The sequence below is a fragment of the Metarhizium album genome, assembly GCF_000804445.1.
Source record: "Metarhizium album ARSEF 1941 chromosome Unknown scaffold_3, whole genome shotgun sequence".
NCBI lineage: Eukaryota > Fungi > Ascomycota > Sordariomycetes > Hypocreales > Clavicipitaceae > Metarhizium > Metarhizium album.
Genome location: NW_024467577.1, coordinates 115,389 through 129,971, shown reverse-complemented (window position 1 = coordinate 129,971; position 14,583 = coordinate 115,389). Strand labels below are relative to the sequence as shown.

Genomic DNA, 14,583 nt, shown 5'->3' with positions numbered 1-14,583 from the left:
GACCTTTGCCCTCCGTCACCATCGATACAGCTTGCGCCCATGCGACGCCTGTAGCTGATCGCACCGCCGGCACACTCGGGCGAGCTGTTTGCCCCCCCGGTATCGCGCCATGTCTTCTTCCATTATCAGTTTCTCGCCCTGGAGGAGCAGGTCCTCTAGCCTCTCCTCGCAGCCAACCCGCCGACAGTCCTCTCATGACGACGTGGCAGAAGCCGCAACCGCCCGTGACGACTCCGCCCAACGCTTGTCGTCCTCTGTCGGATCTCCAAAGGCCTGTCGGGAACCAATCCGATCCTATCTTCATGCTTCGGTTCGAGGACAACTGGGTACGAACAGCGCCAACCCCTTTATTGACGTCGTCGATGGGGTGAAGCTCCTCGTTGCTAACTTGCGACAGCTCCCGTCGACAGCAGCCAGAATGCACGAACTGTTCGTGAAGACACTGCCGAACTCGCTAGCTACTTGTTGTCCGATGGCACCACTCCTAGAATCCCATCATTCTTGCAGCGGAGCAAAGTGTCGGCGCAGGATCTCTTGTCACCGGCCCAGGATGCACACAAGCGAGCCGAAGACGAGGCCACGGCGTCTGCCACCATCCTGGAAGTATCAGAACCAACCTCTCCGGAAGAGCGAAGCGCAGACGCTGCGGCGGTCACTACGATTGAAGATACGGGACCTTCGGTGCTGTCTAATCTTCTGAAGAGGTTGCCATCACGCTCTGCGGCCGTTGACGCTCCCAATTCAACCGAGCAGCCACCCGTCGAGCCGAGACAACGATGGAAACCTTCCCAAGAGGAGCAAGACCAGCCCAGGCCGTCTGAGCAAACTCCCATTGCCACCGAGCAGACGCCTCTTTTAGGTCACGTATCGGACGAAAGCGATGATATCGGCGACCTCGAGGGACAAAAGGACAAGTCAAGGAGGTGGTACGCCGGATTTGTCGAGAAGCGCCAGAAAATCGAGGGCCACGTGTCCCACGCAGTCAAGGTAGCAGTGAACCCGCGTCGATGGGATCGCAAAGCATTGTGGCATAACATGGTTGTGGAACCTGCCTCATGCGTTCCGGCTGTTACCGTTGGGCTCTTGCTCAATATCCTGGATGCCTTATCCTACGGTGAGATGTCATCAAGTCAATTCGAGATTGTGGGTCTCAATTGCTTACTCTCCTGCCAGGAATGATTTTGTTTCCCCTCGGGAAGGAGTTATTTTCGCATCTGGGCTCTGCGGGCATCTCCGTTTACTACGTCAGCACCATCGTGGCTCAAGTCACCTTCTCGTCTGGCAGCATTTTCAGAGGTGCTGTTGGGTCTGAACTGGTACGTCCCAAAACTCCTCGCGCGTCCAGTCGGCCGCGACTAACCAACGTAAACCAGATCGAAGTTGTTCCCTTCTTTCACAACATGGCGCAAAGGATTATGGACAATATAGGCGAAGACAAGCCGGACGCCGTCATAGCCACCACCATTGTTGCGTACGCCGCGAGCTCCATCATGACCGGCTTGGTCTTTTATCTCATGGGTAAATTCAAGTTTGGCTACATGGTGGGTTTCATTCCCAGGCACATCCTCATCGGCTGTATCGGCGGTGTTGGCTGGTTCCTGGTTGCCACTGGATTCGAGGTCTCGGCTCGTTTGAACGGTATCGAGTACAACCTGGATACTCTGAACAAGCTGACACAGACCGACACCCTCCTCCTATGGATCATTCCACTCGTCTTGGCTATTTTCCTGTTCTACGGACAGTCAAGGATTCGATCCAAGTACTTCCTACCGCTTTTCATTCTAGCCATTCCACTGATATTCTACATCCTCGTCTTGTCCATTAACGCTTTGGAGACGGACGCCTTGCGTGACAAGGGGTGGATATTCGAGGGCCCGCCAGCAGGTGAGCCGTGGTGGTACTTTTACACGCTGTATCGTAAGTCCCATTGAGAAAGCATGTCGTTTTCCCTTCTCGTTTCGAGTTTTTGGTGGGCTAATTTTTTCTTCTCTTTTTTGTTTGCCACACAGAGTTCAATTTGGTCCAATGGGATGCTATCCTCGAGGTTGTGCCTGCAATGATGGCCTTGACCTTTTTTGGTATCCTCCACGTCCCCATCAATGTACCCGCATTAGCTTTGAACACGGGAGAGGACAACGCAGATCTTGACAAGGAGCTCAAACTTCACGGCTACTCCAACATCTTGTCTGGGTGTATGGGTAGCATCCAGAACTACCTTGTCTATGCCAACACCATATTCTTTGTACGTTCTGGCGGAGACAGCAGGCTTGCAGGTTTCATGTTGGCCGCCGCCACGTTCGGCGTCATGATGATTGGGCCATCACTGATTGAGTTCATCCCAGTCATGATGGTGGCAACCCTCATCTTTGACCTGGGATTCGAACTTCTCCTGGAAGCAATCTGGCTTCCGCGCAAAAAGCTCAAAGTTGCCGAGTACTTGACCGTCATTGTCATAGTCCTCGTCATGGGCATTCACGACTTTGTAGTCGGTATTGGAGTCGGAATCCTGCTGGCTTTTGTTTCGCTGATTATTCAAACCTCTCGGGTCTCAGCTGTCCGGGGAACATATGACGGTGGAATCGTCAGCTCGACAGTTCGACGCAACCCGGCACAACACCACTATCTACACCAGGTTGGCCAGCAGATTTACATCATGAAACTGACCGGATACCTCTTCTTCGGAACCATTGTCAGTGTTGAGGAAAACATTCGAGCGCTGCTGGACGATCACGCCTTCTCGAAAAAGCCCATAAAGTTCCTCATCTTAGACCTGTGGCACGTCACCGGACTGGACTACTCTGCTGGCGAAGCCTTCAACACAATCAGCCGCCTCCTGGATAAGAAGGGCGTCCTTTTTGTGCTCAGCGGTGTCGATGCAGAGAGCCAGCTAGGGCGGAATCTGCGAGCTGTCGGTCTGGACAACGACAAAATCGAAGTCAACATGCTCCCCAACCTAAACTCGGCACTGGAAAGCTGCGAAAACGAACTCCTCAAGACTCTGTACGCCAGACAAGAAGAGCTCAACTCGGCCAAGCGAAATGCCACGCCGAGTCTCGACGTCCCAACCGTGGCAAACTCGTCATCACTGTCATCTTTCGGCCAGCCATTCAACTCACCGCGACAATCACATCTCGTCGAGGCCGCCCGCGAGGCCCTGACGAGGGTCGACATACCCCACCCTTCCAAATGGCAAAGCTTCAACGAGCCGCTCCGTCTGATGCTCCAGATATTCCAAAGCTTGAGTGGCAAGAACGAGGACTTTTGGTTCCAAGCAACATGCTACTTCCAGAGAAAAGAGTACCCCGCAGGAACAATCCTATTTCGCCGCGGTGAGAAGGCAACCGGCTTCTTTCTTGTAGAGAGGGGCATCATCCGCGCCGAGTATGACCTGCCGCAGGGCTGGCTTTGCGAAAGCATAGTCGCCGGCACGACGTGCGGCGAGCTGCCATTCTTCTCGGAGACGGAACGCACGGCGACGGCATTGGTGGAGAGGGACTGTGTGGTGTGGCAGATGGATTGCAAGTCCTGGCGAAGACTGCAGAAAGATCAGCCGGGCATTGCAAGGGAGTTTTTGAGGATATCGTTGAAACTGACGAGCGAGAGAATGAGTTCTATCACGTCGTATATTTTGACCACGGCGGGGTGAGGAAAGAGGATCTGAGTGTGCATGAACAGACAGACATAGGGGAGTGGCTATTTGCATTTGGACAGCGGGTGTTTTTAGCGCATGGGATAAATTGCATAGTTTTGCATGTATGCGGTCATGTATGCGCGACTGTTGCCATACTTGGCTTGACTGCTCCTCGGCGCGTACAGTGAAGTTGGAGGAATTCGTCTCTTGGTGGGTGGGAGCGATTAGTAATCAGGTCTCCGTGTAGGGTAGGTGCAGGCAACGGAATCAAAAACTCATCGCCTGGCCTCGACATTGATTCCTCCTATGAATAAAGAAATCGGGGCCGGATCTCGAGTATACCGACACAGATGCTCCTGATCTCTTGTGTCTCACCTCGTCGTGGGCCACACATGGCAGCCAGCACGCCCTTGATGTAAGTTGTTGCTATCAAATTCGCCACCAGCGGCGCTAGGTGCTCCATCACCGCCCACTGCAACTCCAACTTCAATTCCAACTTCAACTGCAACTCCAACTTCAACTTCACCTTGAACCACAACCACAACCACAACCACGCGCTCACCCCGCCTCCGCCACTCGCCATGTAAAGTCAAGACAGCTAACAAAATGCCGCAAAACATCCGCTCAATACTGGGCAAGGCACGCATCACAAAGCAGAAACCTCGCTCGTCGTCCGCGCACGCGGCCCAGTCCTCGACCTCGTCCTCGTCCTCGTCGCCACGCAGGAGGAGGCGGCCGCCCCCCCAGGAACCGGAATCCGAGCACGACGCCCTCTTCCCCCTCAGGTTCAGCGACCTCGGGGCGGCGCCGGTGCTCAGCGCCCGCGAGGAGCTCGGCCCCAGCGTCAGCGTCAGCCCCCGCGACGTGCCGCAGGCGATGCGGTACATCCGCGCGCGCATGTTCTCGGCCGTGCCCCGGTCCGGGCTCCCGTCCGGCCGGAGGACCGCCGAGGTGCTCAACCGCCGCGCGTCGATGCCGCCGCTCGTGACGACGGGCCACGTCCACGCCGTGCTGGCCGGGCCGCCGGGCAGGACCGAGCGCGAGATCGCGGAGCTGGTGGGCAGGGGGGTCCTGCGCAGGGTGCGCGTCGAGCGGAGGGGCGGCGCGGGCGAGGCGCTCATCGAGACGCGCGACCTGGAGGAGATGCTGCGGCGGGCGGACGTGTCGGACGGCGCCGCTGCGTGCCCGGCCGGAGGACCGCGCGGCGCTGACGTCGGTCCGGCGCGTGTCGAGGTTCGCGTCGGGGACGGTGGCGGCCGTTGGGGGCCCGAACGCTGTTCACCTCGCTGGAGGGGGGGGCGGCGCGCCCGCCCTGGCCGCGAGGGGCGGTGGCCGGGCCGCCTTCCGGGTCGCGGTGCCGGGGCACGGGGGCTATCTCAAGCTGGCGGATGGAGCGGTCGACTGGGTGCGCGAGGCGCTGGGCAGGACGAGGTGGGGAGAGGGCCCCGAGTCGTGGCTCAAGGAGAGGTTTGAGGGCAACGGACTGTACGGGACGAGGTGGAAGGAGTTTTGGGGCGTCGAGTGGGAGTGGGTGCTGGGTCAGGCCGTGGGCTTGGGTGTCGTTGAACTCTTCGAGACGGGCAGCGTAGGCAGGGGCGTGAGGCTCTTGGGCGGGTGAAGAAGTTGCGTCGTGGAACGGGCGTGTTGCTCGTGGCGGAGGACGCATATTTCACGGGGCAGGGACCCGTGCAGTTCTTCTACGCCTGGTGTCAAGGAAGGGCGATGTTGATGATGCGGCAGGCAGTGTCATCGCCCTGGCGGCGACTTGGACATCATCGCCATCTCGGAAGCCCTGACACAACGACACGACACGACACGACACGACACGACACGCGGACAAGCCATACAAGGAGACGACTACAGTCCTTTGAAACCTGCTGCGTTCACATCCCGAATGGAGACCCCAATGGGTTCGTGAAGTGAAGTATCCAACGGGACCCTCGGCAAGACACCCAGCCCTGTGTCAGGCCATGGCGGCCACTCTCGTAACGACGAAACAAGTCGTCGTCGAAGGAGCAAAGACAGAGGGGTCTGAACTTTGGTCGGGTGGTGGTGAGATTTCCGAAAGTCCGATTCGGAAGGATTTGACAACTTGTTCTTCCGTTCCGAGAGGTCCCAAAAAAGTATGCCAGCGATCACACATACAATCCATGAGTGACTGGACAAGGAAGTGTCGGGGATGATTGGCCAGGGCCTCTGTCCCACGGAAGCGCTCTGTATTTCTAGTACTATTAGGTTTTATTACCTAAAAATCGCAGGGACGTGGTAACTCTTCGAGTAGTACTCCGTCTCTGTAGCTTGTCTTCAGTACCTACATGCTTGTCAAACACTTATTTAGTAGTCATCTCCTAGTAGCTCTGAGTAGCTTTGTTTGTCATGGCTCACACTCAGGGGGTTATATTGTAGTGCTGCTTCTCCGTACTCCGTAGTGTCGATTGTCATGTCGTCTGAAGAATCAGTCGTTTCCGCCACGGCAGCCAGAGAGACATTGTTTGAGCCCGGGGGTTGGCTTTTTCGCATTTTGGTGAAACGCGGTGGTCCACGGTCTATCGGCCCGCACGTCAAGGAAGGGATCGACAGGGATGATCCATGTCGTGATGGCGCTTGGGCGTCGTTGTGTTTTGCCATGATGGTCTCAGATGAGTGTTTTTTACATCGTAGTTGATACGTATTAACAAGCGTGACCCAAAGTACGGAGTAGCCCTGTTAGAATCAATATCAAACATTGAGCAACGAGTGTATGCAACGGAGAACCATCCTTGAAGGATGCCTACCAGCGACGTGAGTTTGCGGGCGATAAAATACGTCCCAGAACACATTGAAAAGGGCCGAAACCGGTCATGTTTGATGTATTTGAAGATATTTATGCAGGCCTTGGCCCATGGTCAAAGACGTGAGAGCCTGCGCATGCCACGCAATGCGTGCATGGCTTGTAACCAGGCATTTTTCTTTCTTTCTGGTCTGTTATATAAATGTGATATACATTGACCCTTGTCTAGGAGGACGTGCGAGCTGACTGTATCCAAAATGTGTGCTTGGGCAGGGTGTGGACGCTTATTATATGGCGATCCTTCACTGGCTTCACCTGGATATGAATAGCCTGCTAAGATGCGATTGGGAGACGATCGGCATTAACATTAATATTCCTCCCCACTTGCCCGATCGAACTGCTATTCCAAGCACAGCAAGTAGGCAGATCCGGAAGACCAGTCATCAGGTTTGAAGACAACATAGTAGTGCGGGATGCAGTTCAGTTCATGCCTCACTATAGAGTACTCGCACGAATCTGACCCGGAGTAGTGTAATTTTGTGGCCACTCGGCCGGGGCCACTGGCTCCGCGAAGTGGGTGACGTCGTGCACGGAGCAAGGTTGATTTTCAACTAGACCATGGTCCCAGTCGATAGATAACGTTACCTTGGTGCTTGGTGGTTGGCGCAATTCTACACGGAGGCAAAGCCGAGGGCAGAACCCCGAGAGTTTTGGTCAGCCAACTACCTATACCAGGTAGTTAGTTGTCTGGATGCCCTGAGAAATACTACTAGTTACCTGTAGTACTTAGTGCTTGGTATCCAACAAGTGTAGACATCCGTGCGGCGTTGCGTAGCATCCACCAGGGGCGCATCTTCAATCACCTTGCCTGCCCGCATGCTCCATGTCCCCGACGATGTGGGCCAATAACAACGGCAACGACATGCCGGGCAACGGCTTGTGACGACGTACATGCGCAGGGCGGAGTACGGAGTACAGCATTGAGCAATCCGAAGAACTTGGTGCGCGGCGGTAGCAACATAAAACTACATTAAGTAGATACAACGCGGGTCCGCAAGGCGCCTCGGTAAACTAATACCATGTAGGAGAGAAGGCCACCGGGTAAATTCTCGTCTCCAAGCGCGATGGGGGGGATCGCAACTCGACGCAAGATAGGGTTCAGTTGAAATTGGTGGTTTGACGGTGCCAAATTGAGATTGAGGGCCACATGCCACGAGGCACGAAGCCACGAAGCCACGAAGCCACGAAGCCACGAAGCCACGGAGCCACGGAGGCCACAGTGCCACTAAACTGGACAACGGAGTGCACTATCAGGTCAAGATGGCGGAAAAGTTCCAGCCAAGACACCTGACTTCGTATGCCAGCGACATGAGATGGCAAGCCGGCGTGCCGTTTCAAGGAAAAGCTGAAAAGTTAAAACTCCGTTGTCGATGCTGAGCTGAGCTTGGACCTCTGGCGATGGGATGTTTGTGGGCTGGCCTAGTAAGGCCTAGTAAGCTTTGTGTGGTCACTGGTGTGATACCCTTGCTGGCTTCGTCATTTCGGAGAGTGATGTATCGAAACTCGCCGACATTGTTGGCCTCGGAGGAGGGGCGGATCGGGTCGAATTGTAAGGACCCAGGTACGGCGAAGGATTGAAAACGGAGCAGAATCAGTCTCAGCACTTTGGGCGCATCATCTTCAATAGTACATGACGCATTGTCTAGGGGTTCGGAGGACTGACTTGTGTACGGAGTACAATACACTCTGACAAGCCCGCAGGCGGCGGGCATTGGGATAGAACAGACATGACAAGATTGTGCTCCGTATTCCCACTGCAATGTTTCCGCTCGATGGGACGACCGATGGAGCGAGTGGAGATGATGCTCAGGCCTCCATTTGTCGGGAACGCGGGGACCGGGGTGAGCGTCTGCGGCTGGTGGATGCAACATTAAAAAGGCAAGAGCTACCAGGCCTCCGTTACTGGCAGGTATCGGCACTGAACACCCGTGCAATGTTTAGACTAAACTAAGTTTGACTCATGCCGGAAAACCTGCGCAAACCTGTCTCGCTCCTGCCTCGCGAAGAGTCAAGAGTCAAGACCAAGAGCCGCTGGGCCATTGAGACGCTTTGTACGATGACACGTGCGGAAGCTGCACAGGGAACTCCAAACAGGTGCAGTACGGAGTACTAGTACTTCGTATTCTGAGCGCCCCCGGAAAACTCATAAATGAAAGAGAGAGGAAGAGGGAAAGGGAGAAAGAGAGAGAGAGCGCGCGCGACAGAAAACAAACAAGCGACGGCGCCACGTCCACTCGTATCACGCCAAAGCCACAAGGCGAGTGTTGCGTGTACCAGATCAGCGGCCAATTCAGGAGTGGCGACCAATGAAACACACATGATATCGGCTCTATCAGATTGCAGGCACGCGGCAGTGAGAGGACTGATGAAATTGTGTTTCACTTGGCGCTGCCAGGCCAGGCCAACCTGGGCGGAGCCACTCGTTACTGTAAGAACAGGCCCGGGCATCCTCGATACTACATCATATCACAACTACTTCAGAGGCTGGCTTATTATTCTAGAGCTTTGCCATCACGCCGCCAAGAGGGCGAGGCATGCGATGATGATGCCCGGCAGTGTAACTCGATACCTGGATTGCCTGGTCATAAAAAGACGGCGGAGCTCTGACTGGCGTCATTATGCTTGGGCAGAGGTGACTCGCGTATTATTACTCCGTACATTGTACGTCTTTCCCCGCTCTGTACTCCGTACACCTGGTGATTTACTGGTAACATTTCTTCAAGCACTTTGGTAGTCTGCCGACAGCCGGACATGCAAGATGAGAAGTGGAAGCATCAATCAGCCCGCGCTATAAGTCATTTGTGGCACATCTGATGGTCGCATTTTAGGTACGTACTAGCCGAAGTTTGGGGCATCAGTACTACGCCGCACGCCGGAGAGCACAATAAAATCTTTCGGCTCTGTTTCAGATGGGATCATCTTGGTCGCGATGCGCCTCCAGCTTCCGTCCGCGTGTTGCTGTGCGACATGCTCTGCGACATGGGATGGGTGCTCGAGGGCTCGTGATAAGTGGCGTCAAACCAGACAGGGGAAGGATGTTGGATGGTGGATGGCGGATGGGAGACTGGGGTGGATGGGGATGGGAGAGGCCCGGGTGCCGGGTGCACGTCGGGTCGTCCGTTGACATCACTTGAGTACGGAGTACCTACCTAGGTACTTAAGTACTTAGTGTCAACGTTTCTTCTGCCAGCAGGTTGCCCCCCTCGTTTTTGAGGGCGTGTTGCTTTCAGGGCATTCAACATTCGGCATGCCAGTGCAATGTTGACCAATTTTTCCATCTTACTGCTTTATTGGTAATATCAATAACCGTGGATTTGTTGGCTTTTTCCCCGTGATTTTGTCTTGCACGTCCCTCTCCTGGTGTCAGAGACGTCACTGACTCAATTTCCGCTGGCGCCTTACCCCTCCCCCTGGCGGTTGCAGTGGGGCTCTCGCAAGCACTAGCTTGGTTACGTCGCTACTTACCTAAGTACTTATAAGTATGTTTGAGGTACCGAGCCCAGCCAGCTGTGCTGTACTGAGGGTCGGTGTTCGTTCAAGAACGTACTCAAGTTGTTAACGTAACTTAACGTTACTTTAAGTAGGTGCCGACTTAGGCACCCACCGAGGTTCCCACGGAGTAGTGCACACCACCTCGAGGCGCTCCCAGACCCTTCCTCCGTGTGGTACGAGATGGACGTTAGGGACTGGGACTCTGTGCTCGCAGCTGCCCAAGTACAAGTACCTAGGAACCTAAGAGCCTAGGCACCTGGGCGCTCAGAGTCAGGTGCTCCGTATCACTAGTACTCCGTACAAATATTCCGTTCATGCACCCCTGACTGTCAGTCTTGAAGTTGGAAATTTGGAGCAGACGGGGTACTTTCCCGTTTCCCCTGTTGCCGTCGTCGTCGCCGTTGCCGTTTGCGTTCAATGCTTGACAGAGCCCAGACTACGGAGTGTATCGCCAAGGTACTCCGTACCGCGGTACTTACTTACTTGTAGCTGCTAAGTTCTTGCTTTCGGTTCCGAGTAAGTTACCTACCGAGTTACTTCAGTACCTATCCGGTGTTTCCATCCAACTACCAACTCGGAGCTTCTTGTACCCACCCCTTTTCGACTGTCTGCTTGTCGTCTTTGCCAAACCACCGCCATTGACGACGACGACAACACCGACGGCAGCCTTGGTGCGTTGTGCCAGGCCGTATTTTGAAAACGACGGAAAGGATAGTCTGGTGAGGACCGGAGCCGGAGGAAATTGAAACAGTATTCAATCCGCCCTACCGAACCAGGTTCTACCGCCCTTCGAATCCTTCGCCGGGCTCCAACCGAGACTGAAGGGCACAAAGAAAAAAAAAGGTCAAACCATCTTGCAGCATCTGCGTCGCTAGCTTTGCGATCGATGTCTGGCGAGTGATTCCGTGTAGACAAGCCTGCATCACAACATCTCGTTTTTCTTTCCGACTTCTCATAGACCATTTTTCCAGCTCTTGGACAGCGGGTATATATTGTTTCAGAGAGGCGCCAGGGACTTTCGATCTCAATCGCCTCTTCTGTGGTCCCCCAACGGGAAAAAAAAAAGGTCTTGGTACGTGTATTCACCGAACCAACCCTTGCAAGGGTTCTGTCGTCCTGTTTTGACCCTTTGCTCTCCCCTTCGCATATTCCTGGTTCATGCATCCATCTTGGACAATATAGACTGACTGCCCTGGGTATTAAGTAGGGTGACGATTCTTTATTTGGCAACGACACCAATTATATGCACTCGAATCCGTTTGCCAGACATCCGTTTCCCCCTTTGAGCAGCAAATCTATGTCATACCACTGCCCTCTAACCCGGCCACCCAGTGTTTCAGCCAACCCTTCCAGCACTGCACACGACCAGGTCTCGACCATTTAGGTAGCGGGTGGCCTTGTTCCTTGGCCTGTATGTATGGGCACAAGTCGCGTTGCTGATTCATTTATTTGGCACCGACCCTCAAGTCCATCAGTCGACTTTCTCGACTCCAAGCTCATCAAATCACCTCTCGCAAACCGCGTAGCCCATACTAGTCATGGCGACAGCCTTGCCGCGGCCATCTCGGTCTTCAAATGCCCCGCCAAACATGGCTTTGCCTGCGTTGCCAGTACACAAAACTCGGAAAAGCACTGGAAACATTCCGTTACAGACTCTGGCAAGGTCTGCACCGTCCACGCCAAAGAGTGGCCTTCGAGCGCCCTCGACTGTCTTGGCTCCTCCATCCCCGGTTCCCACCACTGCTTTGCCCCTTTCAAAGGGCCTCGTCAATGTCAACGCTGTAAACGCAGCGGGAAAAACGCTTAGAAAAACCGTCAGCATCAGCTCATTTCCACATCCTCCACGAGGCGATAGCAGGTCCAGCAGCTTGCCTCCCGGCCCCTTGGCTGGCGAGAGGACTCGATCTCGGAGGTCAAAGACGCCCAGGGAGCTTCCTCACCTAAACTATTCTCCATCTACCCCGAGTCTGTTGAATGCCAGCGGCGAGGGCAAATCTGTTAGCAACGCGCGCATGTCCGACGGGTTGATGAGCATTTCGTCACCACCGCAAAGCCGAAGCTCCTCCGCGCAAGATTCATACTCAACTTCTGCAACGACGTATGACGAGCCTGGTGAGGGATCAGCCTCGAAGCTCGAAGGAGGCGCTCCTGGTCTTAGCAGCCCGGCTTCAGACAAGCGAGCATCCAAATCCGAGAGCAAAGGCAACGTGCTTGTTAGCGTGCGAGTCCGCCCAGACAATGCCGCGGGCCAGTCAAACCCTGAAGGGGAGTGGATGGTAGATGGACGCAAGTCGCTTATCGCGTACAAGGGGAAAGAAGGTGGCGATTACATTTATGGTATGCATACTTGTGCAAGTTGCACATGCCCTCACAAGAGTATTTGAAGGCGCGGAAACAGCACCCGCTAACGGATGCGTAGATAATGTTTTTACGACGCATGACAACAATGCGCGCGTTTATGACCACATTGCAAAGCGACTTGTCCGGAGAGTCATGGAAGGCTACCACGGAACGGTCTTTGCCTACGGTATGACCGGCACGGGCAAGACATTTTCGATGCAAGGCACAGCTTCGTCACCGGGCGTCATTCCCCTGGCAATCACTGACATCTTCTCCTACATTCGGGAAACGCCATCCCGAGAATTCCTGCTGCGTGTCAGCTACCTTGAAATTTACAACGAAAAAATCTATGACTTGCTAAGCATGCCGACGGGCAGCGGTGTCGGCGGAGCTTCACAGGACGAGATCAAGCTTCGCGAGGACAGCAAGCGCGGCGTGTACGCTACACCTCTGAAGGAGGAAATCGTTCAAAGTCCTACACAATTGCTCCGAGTTATTGCGCGTGGTGACCAGGCGAGACGAACTGCCAGCACACAATTCAATGCCCGCAGTTCGCGGAGTCACGCGGTCGTCCAAATTGTTGTTGAGAGCCGGGAACGAATACCAGGTGGCGCTACTGGCGGGATCGAAGCCAAGCGCTCGGCTATTCTCCCCGGAGGTGTTCGAGTTTCCACACTGAGTTTGATTGATCTGGCTGGTTCTGAAAAAGCAGCCGAGTCCAAGGAAAGGAGACAAGAGGGTGCCCATATCAACAAGAGTCTTCTCACGCTGGGAACCGTCATCGCAAAGTTGTCTGAGTGGAAGGACAAGGAGAGCAAAGGCGGCGACAAAGAAGGCAAGCATCTGCCTTACCGTGATAGCAAACTGACGCGTCTCCTCCAAGGAGCCTTGTCTGGCAACTCATTAGTGAGCATTCTTTGCACCATCCAGATTGGAGCCGCCGGAAGCACCGCGGCCGCAAACACCCACACCACCGAAACCATCAATACTCTGAAATTTGCCTCCCGAGCCAAGAACAGTATTGTCAGCCACGCCAAGAGAGCGGAAGAGGCTCTCGGCGCAGGAGGCGACGGCGGCGCGAGAGTGCTATTGGAGCGGTATCGCATGGAGATTGTGGAGCTGCGGAAGCAGCTAGACTCACAAAAGAGCAAGAGGAGTAGCAAGGATAGCGAGACGGACAAGGACGAGGAAGCAGAAAAGGTTCGAGAATTGGAGGCTGTCGAACGACACGAGGAACAAATGCTGGAGATGCAGCTCGCGAGGACGGCGCTGAAGGAACGAATCGACCATCTCAACCGACTGATCCTCAGTTCCAAGTCGATTGGGGTTAATTCCAACGGCTCATTGAGCTCGCTTGGACAATATGCACGATTCTCCCAGCTATCTCTTACGGGGTCCATCAGGTCTTCAGTTGCCACTTCGATCGGATCAAAGCCTCTGTTGGAGCGCGCCGCGTCCACGACATCAGCGTCATCGACGATAGGGCGACGCTCCAGCGGTGGCCAGAGAATATCTGGTGAATGCGAGCGCGAAGCCATCGATGTCGAGGACGACAGTATTGGGGAGTATGGAGATGGCACGGCTTCTCTGACGGCCCAGAACCGGGCGCTTCAGGCAGACTTAATTGATAAGAACCGGTACATTGCCACTCTGGAGAAGAGACTTTTGCAAGCGAGACGGGCAAGCTCGTCGCGAACCTCTGTTGGGTTTTCCGCGCCAAGTAAGAATATCATGGTTGGTGAAGACCACAGCGTCGCTGCCGCCTTGAAAGAAAAGGATGCCGAGATAGCTGATCTCCGTGCTCGTCTTGACGATAAAGACCGCATGCTTGCTGCTCTGAGGAGTGCCGCGCGCTCCCGGGACACTGCTGACGCCTCGGCCGAACCACGATCAAACTTAGTTTTGGATCAGGCCAAGATGACGACGCTAGCTACCCCTAGTCCTACGAGCCATCGGATTCAAAGGAGGCGGACCAGGAGCGTCGATGAGATGAATAGGATGCTCGAAGAGATGATCCAGGACCGCGTTGAAACAGGTCAAATCATTCGTGGATCCCGAGGTAGCGTGCGATTACCCCGTGGACGAAAGCCGGACTCACTCGCAGAGCCGCCACAGACTTTGGAAACGTTGCGACAAAGCCCGGTGCCTGCGGCTGCGCCAGCCGTGTTGGAAACCGAGTCGGCCTGATGCGCCAGGTTCTTTGATTTACAACCTTTAATTCAAGGCAAACTGACGTGGAAATGCCTTTGTGAATTGTACTTGTGGAGGCATACGTTTTCCCCCATTGGGT

The 14,583-nt window shown here is 54.7% G+C and overlaps 3 protein-coding genes across 3 annotated transcripts; all 3 read left to right on the top strand.

Annotated features, from left to right (window-relative positions):
- Positions 1-109: 109 nt before the first annotated feature.
- Positions 110-3,646, top strand: MAM_01811 (sulfate transporter family protein; the record flags this gene model as incomplete). Its single annotated transcript, XM_040820610.1, has 5 exons — positions 110-326; positions 398-1,114; positions 1,174-1,316; positions 1,374-1,917; positions 2,010-3,646. 5 exons carry the CDS (start codon positions 110-112, stop codon positions 3,644-3,646), a joined length of 3,258 nt encoding a protein of 1,085 aa, XP_040680953.1.
- A 591-nt stretch (positions 3,647-4,237) lies between these two features.
- Positions 4,238-5,249, top strand: MAM_01810 (Serine-threonine protein kinase 19; the record flags this gene model as incomplete). The annotated part of the gene is made up of 2 exons (XM_040820609.1): positions 4,238-4,847; positions 4,924-5,249. The coding sequence occupies 2 exons, from the start codon at positions 4,238-4,240 to the stop codon at positions 5,247-5,249; spliced, it is 936 nt and encodes a 311-aa protein (XP_040680952.1).
- Positions 5,250-11,542: 6,293 nt separating this feature from the next.
- On the top strand, positions 11,543-14,480 carry MAM_01809 (kinesin; the record flags this gene model as incomplete). The annotated part of the gene is made up of 2 exons (XM_040820608.1): positions 11,543-12,290; positions 12,373-14,480. The coding sequence occupies 2 exons, from the start codon at positions 11,543-11,545 to the stop codon at positions 14,478-14,480; spliced, it is 2,856 nt and encodes a 951-aa protein (XP_040680951.1).
- Positions 14,481-14,583: the final 103 nt, after the last annotated feature.